Genomic DNA, 24,322 nt, shown 5'->3' on the forward strand with positions numbered 1-24,322 from the left:
AGGGGTTCTGTTGTTCTTGTTGAACTTTTCTTTGGTTTTATTTATTTGTTATAATTTATATATTTGACAACAAGTGAAAATCTACACTGTGATTTCTATCTAAACCTCGAAGTGATATCTACTTATAACGACCAGCTAATTAGCTATAATCAAAGGGTCCGATTTTAATTAACTTGTATTTTATCTCACTAGTATAATTATATTGTTATGTCTGAGAAAAATCTTGAAATTTTGGAAATAATCTTAGCACAATAGAATAATTGTTCTTTTTTTTCGCAATGAAACAAGCTATTTTTAAAGCTTTTTACTAATTTAATGATTGGTAATCTTATGTCTTCGATTCATCTGTATGTTTGTCAATAGGCCAGAGTTACCAAAAGGCCATCAGGGGCGTAGCTGCCTATACGCAAATACGCAGTTGCGTACTTTCGAAAAAAGTAACAAAAATAAAAACACACATTTTAAAGATGAAATAAAGGTTATTTATCACATATGCATACCATGAACGTAGTATAGGCTCTGAAAAACTGGCTCCAAAATCATTAAAATTCAGGAGTTTCCCTCAGGGCTTTGTGTTGCCGGACTCACTGGGGGCCTAGAGCGACCCCCTCCCCCCAAGACCCCTCGCCGTAATTTTGCGTACAACTAAAACAGGCCTAGCTACGCCCCTGGCCATTTACGGCACTTAACTGGAATCGTAGTTTTTATTTACTTGAATACCCCTATTTTCACTATACAATTAGCGGTAACTTCATATTTAACACTGAAACAGAAACTTTCAAATTTATCCTGTATTTCAACACTTAATGAAGTCAAATGTATTATATGGTCTGTCTTGTATTCTTTGCCCCATAGGCTTTTATAGTATAACTTAAATTTTCATGATTTTTTTTAAAAATAGACAAGGAGTTTCAATCTAACCCTTGACCATGTTTTTCAAGTAAGGAAATGTCAAAAATAATTTTTAGGTCCATTTTAGAAAAAAAGGCACGAACTTTGGTACACCAGGACAGGTCAAACTAAAAATAGACTTTTTCTACTTTCACTTTTATTTTGAGTTCATAAAATAAACCCATTTTCTGAAGCATTATTTTTCATGACAATTTTTTTGTGTCATAGATTGATATTTACCCTGTACTTGTGATGAAAAATGATAGTCATTTGCCAAGAAACAAAAACAGGAAAAGGCAAAAAAGAAGCGCACTATATTTTTAGCCGCCATGTTTTGACGTACACCCGCTCAGGAATATGTAATACAAGACTGATACCATATACAATTATATGGTGCTAATCTAACTCGAATAATTCAAGCCCTCACCGTCATCGATTCTCTCGGACTCGCGGGTGCAAATTAAGTACACTAGACTAAACACGGTCGCAAATACATGTATACGTATAGAATAATATTACACGTTTTCATTTTATGAAGTCCTTCTTCAGTTTGTATTAACTCCGGGGTTTAGAAGAGAACTGGGAGGACTAATGCTCAATAATGGAGGTTTATCTTTTCTTTATAATCTTTATACAACAGCGCAGATTTATTCCACTTAAAGCAACAAGAGGCATGGCTGCCCCGATGACTCCTTTAGAAACACTGGGAAACCACCTGCTGGGATTTTATACGTAATCGAAATGAATTGATCAGGCAAAACAACACTGCGGCAGTTCAATCATTCCACGTACTGAAAGTCCACGGTTAATTTGTACACATTGTTTATACAAGAGGTTAATGTCTCCCTGTCTTTGAATGATGTTTGTGCATGATGTGACAACGACCCAGCTATCATGGAAAGGCATATTGATGGCAAATGAATAGAAAAATAACTGTTGACTGGGTATAAATTCTCAACATTCATATAGTTGTACGGCGAAATTTTTTTTTTTTCTGTTTGAATTTAAGGAAAGTCGTTTTCGCGTGAATTGCATGGTAGGTTACGAGTAAAGTTCGATATGTTAAAAGCCGTGCGATGCATAATTGTTTTTTTCTATGGCAAGATTAAGGAAGTGGAAGTCTTTGTAACAACAAAAAATTGAAAGTATAACCAATATTTGTTTAATCTCTTAATTTAGTATTATAGTTATATACATTGATTCGTGTAATTTGAAGATTTTGCTATAAATCATTTTAATGATCTCCATATATAAATTCGTGTTTCTTGACAAAAATGACAACCTGAGATAAAGTTGAAGTAACGTCATTTGCACTTCATCAGGAATCAATCTACTTTCCATAATAGTCGTTTTGAGATCGATTCAACCTGTAATAAGTATAACTGTGGTAGTACAATGCGGTTATGTTATTTCTGAAAAATTGGTCTCATTTTGTTGAAATAAAGCTGTTTTGAGGCAGTCCACATAGAAATTTCTAGTGTTTTGTCATAAAAAAGTGCATTTTTTTAAATCCTTGGTGTGTGGAGGTTCAAGTCATTTATAAGTAATTTAGTGATTATTGTTTTAAAATCAAGTAGCCATGGTAACATACTGAAAAAAAATATATTGAGTTTTAGTACAATTCAGAGGTGCCTTCCCAAAACTAACAGCCAAATACTATGTTTTATAAATATCAGGCATTAAGACACTACCACAGGATGAAAGCATGTATGAAGGTGGGAAAAGGGTAAAAATAATAAGACCCTTTTCGATTCATTCTCTCGCAGTTTTAGTTCCAAAAGTTTGTGCGAAATAAGGTATTTCGAAAATCAGCCATCTGAGGTAGTACAATACAGTTAGGTCATTTCTGAATATTTGGTCTCATTTTGTTGAAATAAAGCTGTTTTGAGCCACACAGAAATTTCTAGTGTTTTGTCATAAAAAAGTGCATTTTTTTTTAAATCCTTGGTGTGTGGAGGTTCAAGTCATTTATAAGTAATTTAGTGATTATTGTTATAAAACCCAGTAGCCATGGTAACATACTGAAAAAAAATATTACTGAGTTTTAGTACAAATCAGGGGTGCCTTTCCAAAACTAACAGCCAATTACTATGTTTTATAAAATATCAGGCACTTAGACACTACCACAGGATGAAAGCATGCATGGAGTAGTTGGAAAAAGGGTAAAAATAATAAGACCCTTTTTCAATTCATTCTCTCACAATTTTAGTTCCAAAAGTTTGTGCGAAATAAGGTATTTTGAAAATCAGCCATCTGATGCTGAGGAGAACCTAATACGGCAGGGGACTGAAACGTTCCAAATACCATTCTTCCTTTAAATTATACCTGTTTACCATTATATATATTACATCTGTCTATGTATAAATGCTTAACTACATTTAAACAATATATCCATCAAATTTCAACTTTTAATTTTAAGTTTTACAAAAATTGACGGGGGGATAACTTGGTGTGCGAAAAAGTGTGCTTAATGTATGGTGTACAGTACACCAAGTTGTATATATCAAAAAAAACGAGAAGCAGACAAAAAATCGTTGAAATCCGTCTTTTAGGTTTGTCCGAAATTTCGCCGACATTGTCTATAAAAATTGCAGAACTGTATCCAACTTAATATAGATATCAAATTGAAAAGTAAAAGAGCATTTGGTTAATATTTCCAACGCTTCTTGCAAAGAATGTACTTTTAAATTTCAATAACCCGAATCTCTATTGTCAGCCACACTTGTTAAAAATCGAAACTCAGTACTAATATAGGCAGTACCAAGTGCCCCCTCTATGCTCGACAGTTTTTCTCCCATTATCAATTATGCAGTCTACTAGTTTATCAGTCGGATTTAGTTCCTGTGCTAATTACTGTTGTGACAAGACTTGCATCAGTCCTTGATTTAATAAGTATATTCAAGTTATGCCAAAATTCAAATTAAAGATTAGTTCCCATAATCCTATCTACCCACTGAAATTACCCCCATCGCCATTCTTTGACAAGATTTTTTAAAATTTTGAAAGCAATATTTGTTCACTTATTTGACGATGGTCTTACAGAATCAGATAAACTTTCAGGGGAAAATATTTTCCTACCTACCTACCTACCCAAGGCAAGGAGGTGAGGTCGAGTATAAAAGGGAAACAAACATTATTTTAAGTTTGGCCTTATAATCACATACTAAGATACAGTAAGCCTAGAGTTATTCTTACTTCTGGTACAGCCGGTGGGGGACTTATAACTACACCGGAAAAATCAAGGATACTCCAACACTATAAAGCTATACTCTCCAAACTGAATCAACTCCAAAATATAATTTTTTTATAATATGCGTAAATTACATTTTTTGTGTTGCCCTACATTCGTGTAGAACTATCCAAATAATCCATTAAAGCTAATTGATATCAGACACTGTTTGACTTATCTCTCCTTGCTGTGACCTACTCAAATGGTCACATGTGATCCTGGTCGACGTTGACGTAATAATCGGTATCATAGGAACGTCGCTTCACTTTCATGAAGACCGCTTCAAAGATGGGCGCGCTCTTTGTGAAAGCCGGTTGCACTGAGTGCTTCAACAGAGATCTTCGCAAGATTTCTCCTGAAATAATCTGTGATTTACCTGTTCCTGAACGACGGCTGTCGGAAGAAATAATAAAAGAACTTAAAACCTGTGGCATCATAACATCGGAGACAGCTACAGCTAGGGGCGGATTGGCATTTGAAATAATGCCAGATGGCGATCTAATGGCCAAAAAACCACGCCGCTTACCAGCACTGCTTAGCAATCGGGTTCAGTCTGGTAAGTTTTGGATAACAGTGGTATACGAGTACACCTTAAAAGTGATCACAATGTTAATAGTCCACAATTAATTTAGGCCTTACTTTCATACGAAGAATAACAAACTTGTAAAAATATGATTCTCAAGTTATTTAAAAAGTTATTGCTGTTTTTGTTTCTATTATAATGTTAGCTTCGTTTGGTTTTAGGTATCAACAATGCAAAAGAAAGAAAACGGGCTGCAAGTATCAGGCGGCTGGAATCCCTTGATAAGAAAGGTTTGTGTTTAAAAAAATAGAAAAAGAAAGTTTTTACTAAATAGCTTCTTTGACGTGATATATTGCATTAGTTTTTATTTTCAAGGCGATTTCCATACCTCATATCATATTACCTTTCTATTAAACGTTTTTCCTCTTTCACTTTGCAGCTAAAGCAGGAAAGGAGTACAGCGCAAAGAGAGCAGCAGTCATAGAAAGACGTGAGAAAAAACTTAAAGATAAAATCAGGAGAACAGAGGAAAAACTAAGAAAACACACAACAGGAGTCTCCAAATAGGTCATTCCATATTGAAATCAATTCGAGTACTAATTTCAGTCTTTTTCGTTAACAGAACATAAAAAACCTCCGGGCAACAAGCAAACCTTGGCTAGTTCCACCACACCCCATAAACCAACCAGGAGCAAGTCACCCAAGAAGATCTGCATGGCCATTGTCGAATATTAATGAACCAATCAGACCTGTCTGACCAGAGGTTCTCCTCCGAGATCGATTTCATAAAATGTCAAAAGGCCGATTTCCTTGTTTTGTAAATACTTTTGTTCTTCAGATGTGAATAAAAATAATCTACACTGAGGCTGTGTTCTTTTGTCAGTACAAGTATATTGTAAACCGAAATAAACTGAAATCAAAACGAAACAAAATCTTTAAAACAAATAAAATTGTCTATCTATAGCAAAAACGAATACACATCAAAGAGAAAACAAATACTAAAACGATACGGATATAAAAAGAAAATCAATAGCAATAAAAATAACTTAGTAAAATATCAAGACAAATTATGAATGACAATAAATACCCTTAACTCGAAGACGCCATTTTCGCCAATTCCGAAATTTTGACTTATTATGACCATAAATATGAATACACCCTGGTCTTTTAGTAAGCCCTGCTTTGATGGTCAACGATATTTAGCTTCATATCCACACTACGTCATGTTTTGAACATGTTAAAAAAATTGAGAAATCACAATATAATAGAAATTGATTCAGTATGTAACTTTCAAATTTATCTTCATTCTTAGTAAATTATTTTTACCAACGAAGAGGAGTAAATCAAGAATATTCCGAATGAATAAAAAACAGTATTCCGAATTAGCCATCAACATTTAATAATGACAGAGAATCAATGCTATATTTAAAGTGCTTTGAGATTAAACAAATGCTTGTTATATTTGGATCTTCTACAACAAACAGCAATACTCATTACGACAAAGACTTCCTTTTTTACTGAAGACAAACTATCTATAATTAAACAATTTTAACTGATCAAACCTGTAATTTTAACCTCAACATGCATGCAATTCATTAGGAAACGACTTTCTCTTCTTCAGCCCATGATACGATTTTGGATTGGTGAACTTTAACCCAGCAAACAGACACTTTCTGTTGATTTTACCGAATACATGTTTTCTCCAACTGTCAGTGTTAGTCAATAGTGTGTTGCAACATCACGCACTCAAACCATTCTAAAAGTATCCGTCTTTATAAGAATCATGTTATAATATGCGATACACCCCCAAAAAGCTACACCATTTTAAGTCGCTAATATTGTAAGCGACTACTTGCACTCGTAATTTCATTACTTTACTGCAGATCGGTGCCGTGTTTTTTTTTTTTTTTTTTTTTTTTTTTTTTTTTTTTTTTTTTTTTTTTGAAGGGGGGGTAGTGTTCAATGCCAACCGATCATTTCATCTTTTAATGTAAACTTCCCAAGCAAAAAAAACCACGTAGAACACATAGAATATTTAAAGAGTCATCAAGTGAACTAAGATCCTAGCGGAAATCAAATGAATGTGATCCAGGGACAAAGACCAGACATGGTAAACACAGACAAACACAACAAAGGACATAAAGTAACTGAAATAATACATACAAAGAAACTAAAGTAAGGTACAGTTTGATCTCGTATGAAGCAAGGAGTACGAAGCTATGACAGTAAACTGCTTAATGTGGAGTAGTAATATAATTATATTTCTGCAAATCATATGCTAACGTAAAGTAATGAAATTACGGGTACAAGAAGTCACTAACAATATTAGCGACTTAAAAATGGTGTAGCTTTTTGGGGCTGTATCGCATATTATAACATTTACATGATTCTTATAAAGACGGATACTTTTAGAATGGGTTGAGTGCATGATGTTGCAACACGCTATTGACTAACATTGACAGAAGGAGAAAACATGTATTCGGTAAAATCAACAGAAAGTATCTGTTTGCTGGGTTAAAGTTCACCAATCCAAAATCATATCTTTTGCTGAAGAAGAGGAAGTCGTTCCCTAATGAAATACATGCATGTTGGGGTTAAAGTTAGAGGTTTGATCAGTTAAAATTTGTTTAATTATAGATACATCAAGGTAGTTTTTCTTCAGTAAAAAGGAAGTCTGTCGTAATGAATATTGCTTGTTTGTTGTAGAAAATCCAAACATAACAAGCATTTGTTTAATCTCAAAGCACTTTAAATATAGCATTGATTCTATGTCATTATTAAAGATTGATGGCTAATTCGGAATACTGTTCTTATTCATTCAGAATATTCTTGATTTACTCTTCTTCATTGACACGGAAATAACATACTAAGAATAAAGATGAATTTAAAAGTTACATTATGTAACACTGAATCAATTTCTATTCTCTTATCAACAATTGTTTTGTGATTTCTCAAAACTTTACACTTATTCAAAACAGGATGTAGCGTGAATATGAAGCAAAGAATAATCAAGAGAACCAAGGTTATAGCGGTAATCAAAAGAATGTAATCCAGGGACAAAGACCAGAGATGGAAAACAGACATACACAACAAAGAACATGAAGTAACTAAAATCATAAATACAAAGTAACAAAAGCAAATGAGCAACTCGGATTCCACTAAAAACTGGGAGTATGGACCAGGTGCACTTGTAGGGTAAGCGTCCTCTACTTTTCCCGCCGAGTTGCCCATAAAAAGTCAAATATCGTTGACCATCAAAGCAAGGATTTTCATGGTAAGCTTACTAGGCTATACTATTAATTTAGGTGTGTGGTAAAAGACAATAATGTGTTCATATCTATGATAAAAATTTCAGAATGGGCGAAAATGGCGTCTTCGAGTTAAGGGTATTTATTGTCATTCATAATTTGTTTTTATATTTTGAAATTTTGTTTTTTACTCTCACAGTTATTTTTATCCATTTCAGTTGTTGATTTTCTTTCCATATCCGTATCGTTTTTGTTTTTATTTCTTTGATTTTTATTCGTTTGTTTTTCTCTTTGATTTGTATTCGTTTTTGCTATAGATAGACAATTAAGTTGTTTTAAAGATTTTGTTTCGTTTTGATAAATTTCAGTTTATTTCGTTTTACAATATACTTGTACTGACAAATGAACACAGCCTCAGTGTAGATTATTTTTATTCACATATGAAGAATCAGAGTATTTACAAAACAAGGAAATCGGCCTTTTGACATTTTATGAAATAAATCTCGGAGGAGACCTCTCGTCAGACAGGACAGGTCTGATTGGTTTAGTATAATTCTACCATGGCCATGCAGATCTTCTCGGGTGACTTGTTCCTCGTTTGGTTTATGGGGTGTGGCGGAACTAGCCAAGGTTTGCTTGTTGCCCGGAGGATTTTTATGTTCTGTTAACAAAAAAGACTGAAATGAGTACTCGAATTAAGTTCAATATGGAATGACCTATTTGGAGATTCCTGTTGTGTGTTTTCTGAGTTTTTCCTCTGTTCTCCTGATTTTATCTTTAAGTTTTTTCTTACGCCTTTCCATGACTGCTGCTCTCTTTGCGCTGTACTCCTTTCCTGCTTTAGCTGCAAAGTGAAAGAGGAAAAACGTTTAATAGAAAGGTAGTATGATATGAGGTATGGAAATCACCTTTTAAATTAAAAACTAATGCAATATATCACTTCAAATAAGCTATTTAGTAAATTTATTTTTTCAAACACAAACCTTTCTTATCAAGGGATTCCAGCCGCCTGATACTTGCAGCCCGTTTTCTTTCTTTCGCATTGTTGACACCTAAAACCAAACAAAGCAAACATAATAATAGATACAAAAACTGCAGTGACTTTTTAAAATAACTTGAGAATCATATTTTTACAAATTTGTTAATCTTCGTATGAAAATAAGGCCTAAATTGATTGTGGACTATTAACATTGTGATCGGTTTTAAGATGTACTCGTATACCACTGTTATCCAAAACTTACCAGACTGAACCCGATTGTTAAGCAGTGCTGGCAGGCGGCATGGTTTTCTGGCCATTAGATCGCCATCTGGCATTATTTCAAATGCTAATCCGCCCCTAGCTGTAGCTGTCTCCGATGTTATGATGCCACAAGTTTTAAGTTCCTTTATTATTTCTTCCGACAACCGTCGTTCAGGAACAGGTAAATCACAGATTATTTCAGGAGAAATCTTGCGAAGATCTCTGTTGAAGCACTCAGTGCAACCGGCTTTCACAAAGAGCGCGCCCATCTTTGAAGCGGTCTTCATGAAAGTGAAGCGACGTTCCTATGATACCGATTATTACGTCGACGTCGATCAGGATCACATGTGACCTTTTGAGTAGGTCACAGCAAGGACAGATAAGTCAAACAGTGTCTGATATCAGTTAGCGTTAATAGATTATTTGGATAGTTCTACACGAATGTAGGGCACAACAAAAAACGTATATTTGAAAAAATATATTTAGAATTAATTTTGTTTGGAGAGCAGCTTTATAATGTTGCAGTATCCTTGATTATTAGTCCCCCATCGGCTGTACTGAATGTAAGAAAACGCGAGGTTTACTGTATATGTAAGGCCACACTTAAAATAATGTTTGTTTCCCATTTATACCCGACCCTATCTCCTGGCCTTTGGTAGGTTAGTAGGTAGAAAAATATTTTTCCCAAAAAGTGTATCTCTTTCTATAAAAACCATCATCAAATACGTGAAAAATAATGATTTAAATTTTGTTTAAAAGCTTGTGAAAAAATAGTAATGGGGCTCTTTCCAATGGATAGATAGCGTAATGGGAAACAAACTTTATTTGAATTTTGGCATAACTTAGATATACATAGCTACCGTAAATCACGGACTGATGCCATCTCATGACAAGAAATGTGATTTGGGAATTACAGTATTAGCACAGGAACAAAATCCAACTCATAAACTAGTTTACCGGGATATTAAGACTGCACACTTGATAATGGGAGTAAGTCTCAGCATTTTCAAAGTAATTTCCGTCCGACTTTTCGTTGTGTATAAATTTGAATCATTCCCTACCACCAATAGTTTGAAAACTAAAATAAATACAATATGCTCGAATTAAACATGGCCTTGTTTTGTTCAGGTCTTATATACCATCTAGGTAAAATAAATCTCAGGGATATGTGAAAGCAATCATAAGTTTAGGGGGATTTATCCATCTGTCCGTCTGTCCGTCTGTCTGTGCAGATTCGTGTCAAGACCACAATTTCCTTTGTTCTTCGACAAAGGCATATCATATTTGGCATATGGTATCACTATATGAGACGATGTGTCGCGTACATGCATCCACTCGATAACCTCAAGGTCTAAATTATAGTTTTTTAGCGTGGATTCGTATCTGGAACACAACCTTTGTCTTTTGATTTTTGGTGTGTGGGTGAATCACCATAGGACAATGTGTCGGCTACATTCATAACCTCAAATAACCGTGTACACAAGTTAAAGTTATCGGAATTTTATTTTTCATATCATATTTGGGACATAGGTGTACTGCCATGAAATGATGTAGAATTCATTGGGTTTATATGAATCACTCTGTCTGTTTGTTCAGATTCGTGTCGGGCCCGTACATTCTTTCTTCAACATAGGCATACCATATTTGGCACATGGGTATGTCACCATGAGACGTCGCGTACAATCTGGATTTGTATATGACCTTAACCTTTGACCTCGAGGTCAAACTATAAGTTTTTTGCAACATGGATTCCTGTCGGGGACACAATTTTTTTTGTCTTTTAATGTAGGCTTTCCATCATAGACATAAATCAAAGTATTCATGTACTGAGTCAATTTATATCGATCGTTTGATTTTTTTACGCCTAAAATGATCGTCAAATTGTAAAAATATGGGATAAATGAAAACGGGGATCGAATTCAAACGTATCATAACACAAGCTTATTGTTGTAAATGATTAATATTGAACAAATTGTTTTATTTTTAAGTTTTTTTTTAATTTTTTTATCGGTTTCCATAGAACAACTAGATGAATGCACACAAAACTCTCCAACATAATGCGTATTTGAACTACAAACTGCTAGTTGGTCATTCCCAGTTTTTAAATTTTCAGGTCAATATTCAATTTATCGACCTCCAGGTCGAAGCTGTCTGTTAAATCATTCAAAATTAAGCCAAATCATTGAAACAAATCATATCAATAGATACAAGTTCCTCTAAACTAACTTGCATTTCTCAGTTGATAAGCTTTTTAGCTCAAGTGCTTCTAGTTATTCCATAGACGCCTATGTGTCATGTAAAGGCGCTTAGTTTCCAGAGACGCATATATTAACATTAATGATAAAGTCTTACAATATATTTTCACCAATCGTGTCCGGTGCAGGAAACATTTGGCATGCACTTTTAAGGTCCTGCAGCACATACAGCGCTATTATAATAACATACACGTGGCCTAAATAGCCAGATAGAATGATAACTGCAAAAACCAATAACACCAGACCAAAAGAAAAATGACACAATTCCCGAGAAATGCACAATCGAAATTTCTATGGCATCGACGAAGTAAAGTATCATTTTTATTTGTCAGATAAGTGCTTCAGGTGTCACCAGGAGGTAATCGTAATAAAAATAGGTCACGACGGTTTCGGAGGTTATGCTACCTTTTTGCCAAAAAAAAAAATGGACAAACGATAAGTGGCAAATAATAGCGTGAAACCCCTTTCTTTATGCAAGTTTGATTGGAACCACTGCCAGGGCCTGCATGAAATATCTGAAGACAGCTCTTCCAATTGGTACCCAGCATTCCTCTTTATATTTCAATTCTAAGATTGATGACTATTTATAATCTTGCAAGGTTTTCATTTCCAGCTAAGCATCAGATGGTTTTTGTATGCTTATAAAAATAAATAGGCAACTTGAATATATTGATATTGAACGACTGGTTTAATCGGGTAAATGTATAGAAATAAACATGTACTGATAAGAGGATATTTTAATTGGACCGTGGTTCATACAAACCAAATTAATCAGCATAGTTAGTTCCCAGTTTAAAGTTTTTTATTGGGTTTGTTTATTGACGTAAAACATAGAATCAAATTTTAGAAATACCTATAAAGTGGACCTAACTATCTGCATTTAACCCTTAGTGGGACATGTTAATGGGACTATTTTCCTGCGGTAGTGTGTTTACGGTAAAATTGCAGATGCTTTCAGGATTTTCAAATCTAAAGGCTCTGGCGACTGCTATATTAATTCTGATCTTCGATCTAAATTGATAAAAATTAACAAAAGTTTAGTAAAACATAAACTGCTTAGCTTTTGAGGACGGAATTTCTGACAATAAAATCCTTACATCTTGTACTTACGACAAAATAAATTAATTTGAGATAAATTTTGTAATCTGATTGGTGAAAATGTTGTTATATCTCAATGGATAAAAAAATATTGACACGCCTTAATTCAGTTAAATTCAGAGCTACTTTGCACTTCTCGCCATTAACAATATGCACATGAAAATTTTATGTTACTTTTCAATAGACAAAAATTTTATCATAGCCAATTTAAGTCTTAAATGTTAAAAACTGACATTTAGGAATCCTTCTAACACTTGATTCGGCCCTTGAATGGCTTTTCATCAAACATTTAAATATTTAAGCTTCAATGACTCAAGTCAAAATGAAATGTTTTACAGAATATCTTTGCGAGTTTTACTCACAATGTTTCGAGTTAAGACCCGACTTCCAAATATAACGTAAGTCATATTTACTCCTAAATCACAGTGGAAATTTCATTATAAGGACCTCATAACCCGGATGTGTAGACATGTATGCTTTGGCCAATCGATGACGTTATGAAGAGTCGTCTTGTTTCTCAATTTCAATGGTTATACACATGTACTAGCATTTTGCATACAGCTATTTGAAGTGTTCTTGTGAGATTTAATTTATATGAAAAGATTTCGGTTTCTGGTTCGTATTAATTGACACTGTACATGAGTACTTTGATTTAATTTTAATCTATTTGATTTTGTATTGATTCATTTCCATATGTTAGTTTTGTTTCCTTTTGTTTGTTTGTTTTTTGTTTTGCTTGTCCGTTGGTCTGTTAAGACTTTGTTTTTGTTTGTTTAAAGTTTTAGTTTATGACGATTTGCAGCGTAGATGTGCTTTAGAATGATAGAAGTTTGCAATGATTTATTTAAAAATACTGCATAGAGAGACAAACTATTATTTAAACAAACTATGAAATTAGTTCACCATATTGTTCGATCCTTCATTGACATGTTGAAATTATTGGACCTAGATGGAAAAACGACATCTCTAACGTGAACCGTGCATAAATACATTATTGTGCAAGAGCGACAGACATGGAGCTGTGGTCAATGCTGCTCTAATCTTGGTGCTGTGGCTGAATACTGTACTAATCTTGGCGCTGTGGCTAAATGCTTTTCTAATCTTTTTGCTGTGGTTTCATGCTGTTCTGATCTAGGCGCTGTGGTCTCATTCTGTTATAATCTTGACACAGAGTCTTGATGTTATGGCTTTGCTCTGAGACTTGTGTCAAATGCTTGGTTTGATGCTGCATGCATTGTCGCTTATACTCGGTATTATCGGTTTTTATCCTTTAGGAATGCTGCCTGTTGTGGCTTGGTGCTGAGATAAAGGATCGCGGAAAATTGGTGCTGAAGCTATGCACCAACAAAGTGCTATTTTATATATGATTTCAATGAAATGTTTTTGTTTTAACTATTGTATTTTTTTCTTTTAAAAAATACTAAAATATGTCGAATGAATAGTTTCAATATGGCATGACCTATTTCGGAACTCCTGTTGTGCGTTTTCTGAGTTTTTCCTCTGTTCTTCTGATTTTGTCTTTAAGTTTCTGCTCACGTCTTTCCATTACTGCCGCTCTCTTTCCATTATAGTCCTTTCCTGCTTTAGCTGTAAAGCGGATGAAAAAAAAACAATTTGTTGAAAAATACTATATCTTAAATGTGAGTTGCTCCTTTCTCTTATCCCAATTTGGCTTGGAATCCATCTTAAAATTAAGAAATGATTTTCTCTTGAATATCCAAAAGCTAAATTTAATTAGTCTTAACCTTCAGTTGCTACACATACCTTTCTTAGCAAGAGATTCCTGTCGCCGGATGCTGGCGTCACGTTTTCTTTCTACTGCGTTTTTTACACCTATACAAAAAAGAAACAAACAATATATCAGTATTAGACAAACAAAAACAACAATAGAACGTAGAACACAATATACATGCATTTTACAAGTTCATCTTAGTACGAAAGTAAGGTCTAATAAATATTTTGTTTGGTCAAACTATCATAGTGTTCGAGGGATTTGTTCGTTATGCATTAGATAAAGGTCAGTTCTCTTACTAGTAACTAAAATTTACCTGGCTGAACTCGATTGCCATGCAGTGCTGGCAGGCGGCGTGGTTTTTGTGTCATTATAACGCCATCTGGCATTATTTCAAATGCCAATCCGCCCCTAGCTGTAGCTGTCTCCGATGTTATGATGCCACAAGTTTTAAGTTCTTTTATTATTTCTTCCGACAGTCGTCGTTCAGGAACAGGTAAATCACAGATTATTTCAGGAGAAATCTTGCGAAGATCTCTGTTGAAGCACTCAGTGCAACCGGCTTTCACGAAGAGCGCGCCCATCTTTGAAGCGGTCTTCATGAGAGTGAAGTGACGTTCCTATGATACCGATTATTACGTCGACGTCAATCAGGATCACATGTGACCATTTGAGTAGGTCAAAGCAAGGTCATGTAAGTCAAACAACGACTTATGTTTCCAAACTTAAATGGATTTGTTTGCGTATTACTATTATTGTCTGCACTATTTTCCGGTCAAGAATAAACCATTATTTGAACTGATTAAAATGGTGGTGCAGCTTTATGTTTTAAGGGGATACATGTAGTTTTCATCTTGAAGTAGGTCATTATATGTATATGTTGATGACAATCAAGAATTATTAGCAGGAAGTCTCAAAACAAGACGCCTGAAGTAGGTGTTTTCAGCATAGGGACTTGCTCCAACTATCAAATATACCTGCGCGACCCGGGGATAACTATCTGGTAAAGACTACATTTTAGGTCACCCAGTATAATGAATCAAACAAAGGATTTAGGTATATTTTAATGAATATTAAATAAATTGGATATGGTTTCTTGACAAGATTATCTATTAGCCTCTGGGGTATAATTTCCTAATAAGATTAGCTGTAATCGGCGACACTTTGCATATTTTGACCCGTTTTATGAAGGCATTAGTAGTGAATAACATGCTTTAAAAGTTGACATATTGGAGGAAATAGCGGTAATGTTTTCAAGAGGACCCACCCCATGGAGTATGTATATAACTGTGGTATGGTTCCCTGATAAGGTTAGCTATAAGCGCCTGGGATATAGTTTCCTGGAAGGTTAGCTATTAGAGCATGGGGTATGGTTTCTTGATAAGGTTTGACATGTGCGTTAGCATGAGGCATGGTTTCTTGATAAGGTTAGCTAAAAGTGCATGGGGTATAGTTTCCTGATAAGGTTAGCTATAAGCGTCTGGGGTATGGTTTCTTGATAAGGTATGATATGTGCGTCTGCATAGGGCATGATTTCCTGATAAGGTTAGCTATAAGCGTCTGGGGTAAGTTTTCTTGATAAGGTATGATATGTGCGTCTGCATGGGGCATGATTTCCTGATAAGGTTAGCTGTAAGCGTCTGGGGTAAGTTTTCTTGATAAGGTATGATATGTGCGTCTGCATGGGGCATGATTTCCTGATAAGGTTAGCTGTAAGCGTCTGGGGTAAGTTTTCTTGATAAGGTATGATATGTGCGTCTGCATGGGGCATGATTTCCTGATAAGGTTAGCTGTAAGCCCCTGGGGTATGGTTTCTTGATAAGGTATTATATGTGCGTCTGCATGGGGCATGGTTTCCCGATGAAGGTTAGCTATACACGTCGACACTTTGTTTAGAGATGACAATCATACTGAATTGACATCAGAGGGAATCGCAGTAACGTCGTCATTAAAGTGTATCTGCAAAAAAATATTAGGATGGGTAAGTTTTTCAAATACTAATAGCTACATTTGACTGTGTAGGATTTCCGTTTCAAATTCATAAAATATTATAAGATATAAAACCACTTGCCGCACGTCCGTACAACAATTTATCACCCTAAGAATATAGAGCTGACCAGTATGTAAACTACTAGTAATCGGCCGAGCATATCGACCTGCCATGATTGTTGGCCCTATCGTTGTGTATTTATAAATTGTAGTCAATTATTTCCTGTATTTTGAAAATGAAAACCAGTCCAACATGCCCAGAGTAAACGTGTACCTTTTTTCTCGTGATGGCATAGATCATACGTGACATAAGGGAATCCAGTCATATACTACGTCTTCACTAAAAACATGCAATTCGTTTCTTGTTATAACCATCGGATAGTCCATGCTGTGTGCGAATACGTTGTAGTAACAATTGTTTATTTTTTGTCTGCTTGTGTTTTTTTTTTTAATTTTGTATCAGACACCACTTATACATCGTTGTCACAACATCATGAATGGTTGTTGCAGGTACAACCCTTGGCAATAATCATGCAAGATGACCAAAAATATTCATATTCTAGTATTTGGATGGAAATTTCGTATTAAAAAAAAATCCGAATGTCTGAGACTGAGATAAGATCAAATGGGTGATTCGAGGGATTATGACTTTTAATTTTGTTAATTTACCAGTTACCGGGTATAATACCATTTTAAATCATTTTGACAAGAAAGAAATACTAGTATTGCTAATATGTTTTTCTATTTATTCTAACAATTTAAAAAGATGTTTCGTACTCTTTACAATCTGCCTTATTTTTTCTCATAATTCATTGACCATAATTCAATCATTCAACCTACTTTTAAAAAAAAACATTGACTGAGATTCCACAAATTCAGTATCAAATAAAATACAACTTATTTTCAACATTGTTTCAACGTTGATGTGCAACGTTGACTCAACATCGTGATTTGAGTGTCAATTCAATTTTCACATTCAACGGACTTTTCAATTATAATTCAACGTTGATGTATACATTTAATGTGAAAGATTGGGATTGATCGTTACGTTGATGAACTTGTGCACTGAGGATTGTTGCGCATGCTTGCATCAGTGATGCGCTAGCGGGGGTAAAAAAAGAAATTTTGCCTTCAGACTTCTTTAACCGATCAGTAAGAAACATTTTCACTTAAGGAGTGTGCTACTAACTTCAAGATTTAATGCTCATTCTAACGGATTATATATTTTTTGGTTTCTTTTGTTTTTCCTTTTTAAGGTTCCACCGATGGCCAAAGCTCTTTATATTGTTCGATTGAATTTTGTATGATTATTTACTTTTCATTCCTGATTTCATGTTTGTTTTCGTTTGTTTGTTTGTTTGTTTTCGTTTGTTTGCTTGTTTTGTGTCTTGTTTTGTTTGTCTACATAATTATTTGTCTTTTTCCGTCCTACAGTTTGAAGTTACGTTGAAGTTTCATATTCATTATTATTGATATTAAACAATTACAAAAATATTTACAACAATTAAATGCAATAAATTGAATTGACAAATTTCCGCCAGTGGAAAACATTTAGTTGCCAGAACAAAGCGGTACTAGTTTTCTAAATCTGGTTTTCTGCTATACATTACAAGTAAAAATAAATACATGTATTTACACTAATCATACCACGAAGATGACTTAATACAGACAGAATTATTTTATATGCGCTTAGTTCAGTTCTTGCTTTTGCTTGCTCCTGTATTTTTTTTCATATCATTAGTTAAGATTTTTCGACACATTACATTCATTTCATTTGATTTTGTATTTTGTTGTTGTTGTTTTTTTTTTTTTTTTTGGTTGTTGTTTTTTTGATTTTTTTGATTTTTTGTTTTTGTTGTTGCTTTTTTGTTTGTTGTTATTTTATTTTATTTTATTTTTTTTTTTTTGGGGGGGGCAAATGTTTTATTCGTATTGAAGATTTGTTTCGTTCCGTTAAATTAAACTCATATTGTAATAATTTGTAAGATTTATTGTTATTAAATGCGTGTCTATACTGTTCGCTCCTTTTCGTTTTAGGTGTAAATAATACAAAATAAAGAAAACAGGTTGCAAGCATCAGGCATCAAGATTCGTTTGATAGTAGAGATAATAATCTCTCTTATTGGTTACGGCTAATCAGCAATAGAAGGCTTTTTCCTTGTGGAAATTCGAAAGTTGTTTCTTTAATAAAATTTGCTTTTAAAGAGGGTTTTCAAACTAAATACGGAGCAACTCATATTTGTAATATATTACCTTTCAATAAAACGTTTTACCTCTACTTTGCAGCTAGAGCAGGAAAAGACTACGATGCGAGAATAGCAGTGATGGAAAGGCGTGATCAAACCTTTAAGACAAAAATCAGCAGCACTGAGGCGAAACAATATAAAAGCACGACAGATGGTTTTGAACGGGTCATTCCATATTGAAAGTATGCGTACAAATGGATAAGAATGAATATAGCAATTCCCAAGAAAAATAAATCCAGGACACAAAATTTGATCCTACATCCTTTCCGGCTAGAAACCAAATGGTCGGTGGTTGGTACCTAATGTTGAAGCTTATTTTGATCGTTCTATTTAGGGTATTTCCCTTGACACGGTATTATCAACTTTTGAATGTACATGTCTTTGAAAGAATCATGCAAAACTTTAAATTCCGAACCAGTCGAAAAAACAAAAATGAATTCATATTTTGGTACTTCGATGGAAAATTCTTCTATAGTGCTTAAGCAATTTAATACTTATAGTCTTGTTTTGTAACCTTAAACCCCTATTTTCCAACCTGATAGCGATTGGGTGTTTGGACATAATTTACTCTTAGACTAAGGAATCCGTAATTTGAAAAAAAAATATATATATATCTGAATTTTCGGCTTTTATTTTTTTATGTCTGAATTATGAATGACAATGTCTTATTTGTAGTACGTGACATAAATCTACCGTTCAAATACCACTCTCTTGCGCATAATCTCCAGATCGAGAAAGGGTCGATAACTCTGTGGAAGAGAATGTTCATATACAAGCAAGGAAGAACTAATGGGGGATACACGTTAACATAATTCAGTATGGAAGACATGTGAACAATTTTATTGTGAATTTTTTGAAGACATCTTGGTGTAAATAGACGATGTCCTTGGTCTTTATCCAAGGTTATTAAGTAGATTGTCATACCTGTAAATCAAAATTTGGTTCATTACTATACACATGTACATGTATATATATTTAGGTAAAAATAAATTAAAAATAATCTATAATTGAATTTGCGTTAAAGAACAGATATAGATTACGGTTTTCGTTTAACATTTTCATGAATGTGTGATTACTAATATGATTAATTTTCCACATTTTTAAGGATTGGGGTGCTTGCCTATATAAAGATAATTGCACATATTATTTCGTTTTGTCATGATTATAGGCTAAAAACCACTAATTCCACTTTCCATAGGCTTCTATGCTAATTTCACAATATTCAATGGCTTCTCTGGACTTTACCTTAACTTTAACCTGCAGAGGACTATATATCAGCATGATTCTACATATGTCAGCTCACAATCCTCAGAATGGCATGTGGGGTTAGCAGACTTGCAGTGCAGTACTGGTCACCGGAAGTGAAGGGTCTATAAATAGCATGGGAAATCCCAGTGTTTTCACAAGATAGGGGTATATTTAAAAATCATTATGGAGATTAGGCTTCACATCACAAGAAGCAAAATGCACCTATAAAATGTACAGAAATGTTTTTCCTTTCAGAAACTGTTTAAATTTTTTAAATAAGATGAGAACTTTTTTCACAGCACTATGAGGAACAGGGGTAATATCTGCGTAGGACTATTTTTGCGTACGTTCCAAATGCTCATTGGTTGAATTGGTGGTCTGTAACCTTATAGTAGACCGAAGACAGACATAAATCTCAAGAATCTAAAGTCAGCACTAACCATAACTTTCGCCAGATTTAAGACATACACTTTATTATATCTCGATATATGTACATGTGTGGCATATGTATTATTTATTGAAATCCGGACAGAGGAGTAATGAAAAATATGAATTAAAAACACATGTATTTGGCAAATTTTGGTTAATCCATGGAATTTCCCGCGTAATGTTCGCAGTACTTACGCATGCTTCAAACAATAATCCCGACATTGCTTGTAGATCGGGGATTGATGTTCCGGTCTAACTCCGTTTATTGTGTGGTTGTTAATACACTCCATTTCACAAGCTATTGTTGGAGTGATAAGTTGGCTGTAAACTGAAGCTGAAGACATAACATCAGAAAAAATTATATGTATAGTCAGGTGACATGGACGGATACTGTATATGGGGCGCGTCGACGTGTCCTATATAAAATCGAAATAGGGGATTACGATAGTGTTTTTTTTCAATATTTTTATTTTGAAATGTGTCCGTTGAAAGTTCGTGTCTCGCTTTTGAATTTCTGCCATGTCTGAACCTATCGATGAGTGCAGGATCGTCGTTGTGGCTGTTATTTCTGTCATGTCTCAATTTACATGTAGTTGAGTGTATACATCGTTATTGTACGTGGCGGTATGTGTTGTGATTATGTGGACCGACTGAAAACTTTAAAATTGACAAAGAGAGGAAAATGCCAGTAGACACGCAGTGATTACAATGTATCATAATTTCTTATCACTGCAAGTAAAGTAGGCGGTCAAGTAGACAAGTCTTGCAGAGGCGGATTCAGAAATTTTAAAAATGGGATTCCAGGTTATTATTTGTCTATTTTTTTTCAAACTTTGCAAGGAATGAACAAAAAACTCCAACAAAGGGGATATTTAGAACGCCGAAACAGGTCTTAGATCCGCCAGTGATCTCGACCATATGCGTACATGCACAATGCTCAAGCAATTGCAAAAAAATACATAAAACTCAACAAAAGAAATAAAACATCGAAACCATCTGTACCTGTATACAAAATAAAAATAGCGAAGATCAGACATGAACGCAACATGGCTGCCAAGGTATGTCTTGAGTAATAGATTGACTTCGCTATTTGTCCTTATCTCGATTTTTTGTTCTGTAAGAGATAAGACATGGCATTTTCAATCTGTTCCAGTGATTCGAAGTATACAGGTAAAATGCGGATTCAGAAATTTATTTAGGATGATTCCTATCCTGAAAATAAAAAAAGGAGGTTCCAGGCTATCGATTACTCATTTTAGCTTAGATACAAGCTATCTCACATTACCACGCTTTCTAAACAGCATCATTTTATTAAGACCGGCTTCTCTGCGTGTTGAATTAATCTCATCAACAACAACAACAAAAATAGATGTATCACCACCTACATGTGTTCCTGATGACTTTTTCTGAACTCTATATAATTAATAAGGCTGAAATAACGTCTTCTGAGTAGTGAGTTTAATATGACCATGTTTTACAGCCACTGCCTGACGTTTACAGCGACTATCAATCAAACTATAAGATCGCATTAAGTTTAAAACGTAAATATAGGCTTTCCGTAATGAATGGCGGTATCAGCAATTAACTTGTTTTCATCCTTTGTTTTAATGACCCTCGTTAAGAGATCACGTGATGTCATAAAATTTGGATTTTTTGTTTAAATATGTTTTAAGTGTAATTCAGTACCAATAAGAGTCGCATGCAAAATATAACAAGAATTTTAAGTACAGCTTAAGAGGTCTTTACAATTTGATACATTGTTTTGAAAGGTGATGTAAAAGTCAGCTCTTGTAATAAAGAATTGATCAAAGAAGTAGGTTTTCCCAAATTTCTTGCAAAAATTGATCTTATCCCTTCAATATTTTAAGTATCAAAGTTCCAGCAAACAAACACTTTTAAACTCATTAGTTCGATATCACTGAGAATGGTCAATCTTGTCTTAACTGCACTGTAGGCCGTGAGCATTTGTGTTTTACAAAATGTGCACTTCCCCGAGGTTGGGCTAGTTGCAGGAATTTTCCTCGCGGAAGTAAATATTGAGCATGTACAACGGGTACGCGCCAGTTACAAGTAAGGCTGCATACAGTATTCTACGAAAAGTTTATGACTGTATAATTTCATTTGGTCACACGAATCTCATAATACATTTCTACATTTAGATATTTTCAGCTCGAAAACTCATTAAAACGGGAAAAAATATCCCAATCGATACGAGTTATAATAATGGTGTAAGACCATTCCTGCTCGATACAATAAACTGAATAAAAGCTAACCTTGAAAAGAAGAAAAAAGAAAAAAAGCATGAGATACAAAGGACAATCAATGCAAATTAACGACCACTATATATGCTCTGTGTGATAATTGACCATCGGTAGGAAATCAAATGAATACATTTACCTTTAATGGTAAACTAGAAACATCGTTAAAAAAATGCTTACGTAAGTAAAGCAGATTTTTTTTTTTTTGGGGGGGGGGGTGTCTTTTTGTTGTGTTAGTGGTTATGTTAGTTTTGTTCAGTAATATATATGTGTTACACAAAGCGCAAATGTATTTCCATGATTTAACCAGTCGAGTTCTTTAAAACTGCCTGAAAATTCTGTGATTCTCAAATGAAAATTTAAAAGCATGTCATAACATTAAATATTGCAAAATACTGATCAAAAGTATATTGCGATTTAGACAATATCGTAGAGCAAACAAACTGTGGTGGCCGTGAGCTGACATTTTTCATTCCGGTGGGGTTGTTGTCTCTTTGACACATTCACCATATCCATTTTCGTTATACTATTCATCGGGTTAAAGTTTACTTTGGTACGAGATAACTAAAGCCAATAGAATATAAAAAATACCTAAGTATTTCCGTTTTGACAAAAATAACTGAACTGAATCAATATTACGACCTATATGATAAGAAAGTTGAAACCTTTCTACGCAAAGAAAGAAAGCATCGTACATAATGTTAGCCATGCAATGATTTGCCTGATACCCAAATGAAGTTCTTTTTGCTTGAAACAACATTTCTTGCTTATTACTTATGTACATGTATCCCCCTTCCCCACCCCACCCCCCAAAAAAAGAAAGAAATGAAATCTTGATAGGACTCTTGATGACCGAATAGTTGCGGCGGAGTTTGATTGAACAAAGGAGAAAGGTATACTAGTAATACATAACTTCTTTATACCCTAATGTCATTTAAAAACACCTTTCGTGCTCAATTAAATTTGTTTGTTTGTTTGTTTTTGTTTGTTTTTGTTTTTTTGTTTTTTTGTATAAACTAGTTAAGGACCTAGAGCGGCAAAAAGTCAACAGCATCAGCTACACATTCGTTGAATGTGGGGGTAAACAACAGTTTTCATGATAGGACCAGTGAATGCACATGCCTATAGATTTCTGTTGACTTACAAGTGGTATAATGCATGTAAGAGTAAACTCGGTCTTCTTTTACTCTAATTGAGACCATATTGATACATGCTCCGAAATAGCGTCTGGCGTTCAAAATTCACTCTACAGTGTATGGCCAAAAGTGAGTCATCAAAATGACTAAGTTGGAAAAAAGTGAATAATTTTTACGCGATGTTATTCGATTGTCAAACGACGTATGATTTAAACAACGCCCGAGAATTTGGAAAGGCCTGTCTGTAGCTGTTAGTAAGAGAAGAAACGAACGTCTGCCGAGGGAGGGAGCTTGTATATTGATACTCTGTGCGACACGGTGGGCGTCCGCCCTCCAGTTGAGCTATAAAAACTTGTTAGGTTTGGCGTCTAAAAAGATGTCCATAAATAGACTTCATGCCACAGAAAGGTACAAATGAGGGATGTGGAAAAGGGCGGGATTTGAAATCATGCGTATTACTATCAAACTGATTAGGGCTAGGACATGCCCTTAGAAGGAAAAACACCAAGTGTGCCTAGTTAGTTGTCACATGGACACCTGGAGGAGGAAAAGAGGACAACCCAAGAAAGAGAGAGAAAATATATTGGCTATCAATCATGAACTGATTAGCAACCAAAGGTCCAACACAAAAGAGAAAACTGGATAGGAGATTCTCCTAAAGGACCGACGAAAATAAGTCAAGTAAGTCACGTCTCAGCTCGATTTAAAAAAGTCTGCTCATGGCCGGATCCAGATACTTTGAAAATGGGAGTGCCAGCCGGGCTTCCTCAGAAAAAGGGGGTGCTAGGACATTATTTGCC

General features: G+C 34.5%; 3 protein-coding genes and 1 long non-coding RNA gene across 5 annotated transcripts; 1 reads left to right on the forward strand and 3 right to left on the reverse strand.

The window, feature by feature from the left end:
• The first annotated feature begins 4,398 nt into the window (after window positions 1-4,398).
• On the forward strand, window positions 4,399-5,496 carry LOC148599836 (uncharacterized). Its single transcript, XM_088558828.1, has 3 exons — window positions 4,399-4,676; window positions 4,865-4,933; window positions 5,083-5,496. Exons 1-3 carry the CDS (start codon window positions 4,409-4,411, stop codon window positions 5,208-5,210), a joined length of 465 nt encoding a protein of 154 aa, XP_088414954.1. The 5' UTR covers window positions 4,399-4,408; the 3' UTR covers window positions 5,211-5,496.
• Window positions 5,497-8,041: 2,545 nt separating this feature from the next.
• Window positions 8,042-9,405, reverse strand: LOC148599837 (uncharacterized). 2 transcript variants are annotated; one of them, XM_088558719.1, is made up of 3 exons: window positions 9,133-9,405; window positions 8,875-8,943; window positions 8,048-8,735 (listed from the first exon to the last, which is right to left on the reverse strand). In XM_088558719.1, the coding sequence occupies exons 1-3, from the start codon at window positions 9,398-9,400 to the stop codon at window positions 8,608-8,610; spliced, it is 465 nt and encodes a 154-aa protein (XP_088414845.1). In that variant the 5' UTR covers window positions 9,401-9,405; the 3' UTR covers window positions 8,048-8,607. The 2 variants fall into 2 exon arrangements, with proteins under 2 accessions (XP_088414847.1, XP_088414845.1); XM_088558721.1 differs by lacking the exon at window positions 8,875-8,943 and having other exon boundaries at window positions 8,042-8,735.
• Window positions 9,406-13,267: 3,862 nt separating this feature from the next.
• On the reverse strand, window positions 13,268-14,810 carry LOC148599838 (uncharacterized). The gene is made up of 3 exons (XM_088558507.1): window positions 14,533-14,810; window positions 14,249-14,317; window positions 13,268-14,071 (listed from the first exon to the last, which is right to left on the reverse strand). Exons 1-3 carry the CDS (start codon window positions 14,798-14,800, stop codon window positions 13,944-13,946), a joined length of 465 nt encoding a protein of 154 aa, XP_088414633.1. The 5' UTR covers window positions 14,801-14,810; the 3' UTR covers window positions 13,268-13,943.
• A 4,460-nt stretch (window positions 14,811-19,270) lies between these two features.
• Window positions 19,271-21,258, reverse strand: LOC148599839 (uncharacterized). Its single transcript, XR_015918212.1, has 3 exons — window positions 21,131-21,258; window positions 20,324-20,462; window positions 19,271-19,375 (listed from the first exon to the last, which is right to left on the reverse strand). It is a non-coding gene; the product is annotated as an uncharacterized LOC148599839 (long non-coding RNA).
• Window positions 21,259-24,322: the final 3,064 nt, after the last annotated feature.

The sequence above is a fragment of the Perna viridis genome, chromosome 13 (genome assembly GCF_037379345.1).
Source record: "Perna viridis isolate PV_CMFRI_1.1 ecotype Kerala chromosome 13, ASM3737934v1, whole genome shotgun sequence".
Taxonomy (NCBI): Eukaryota; Metazoa; Mollusca; class Bivalvia; order Mytilida; family Mytilidae; genus Perna; species Perna viridis.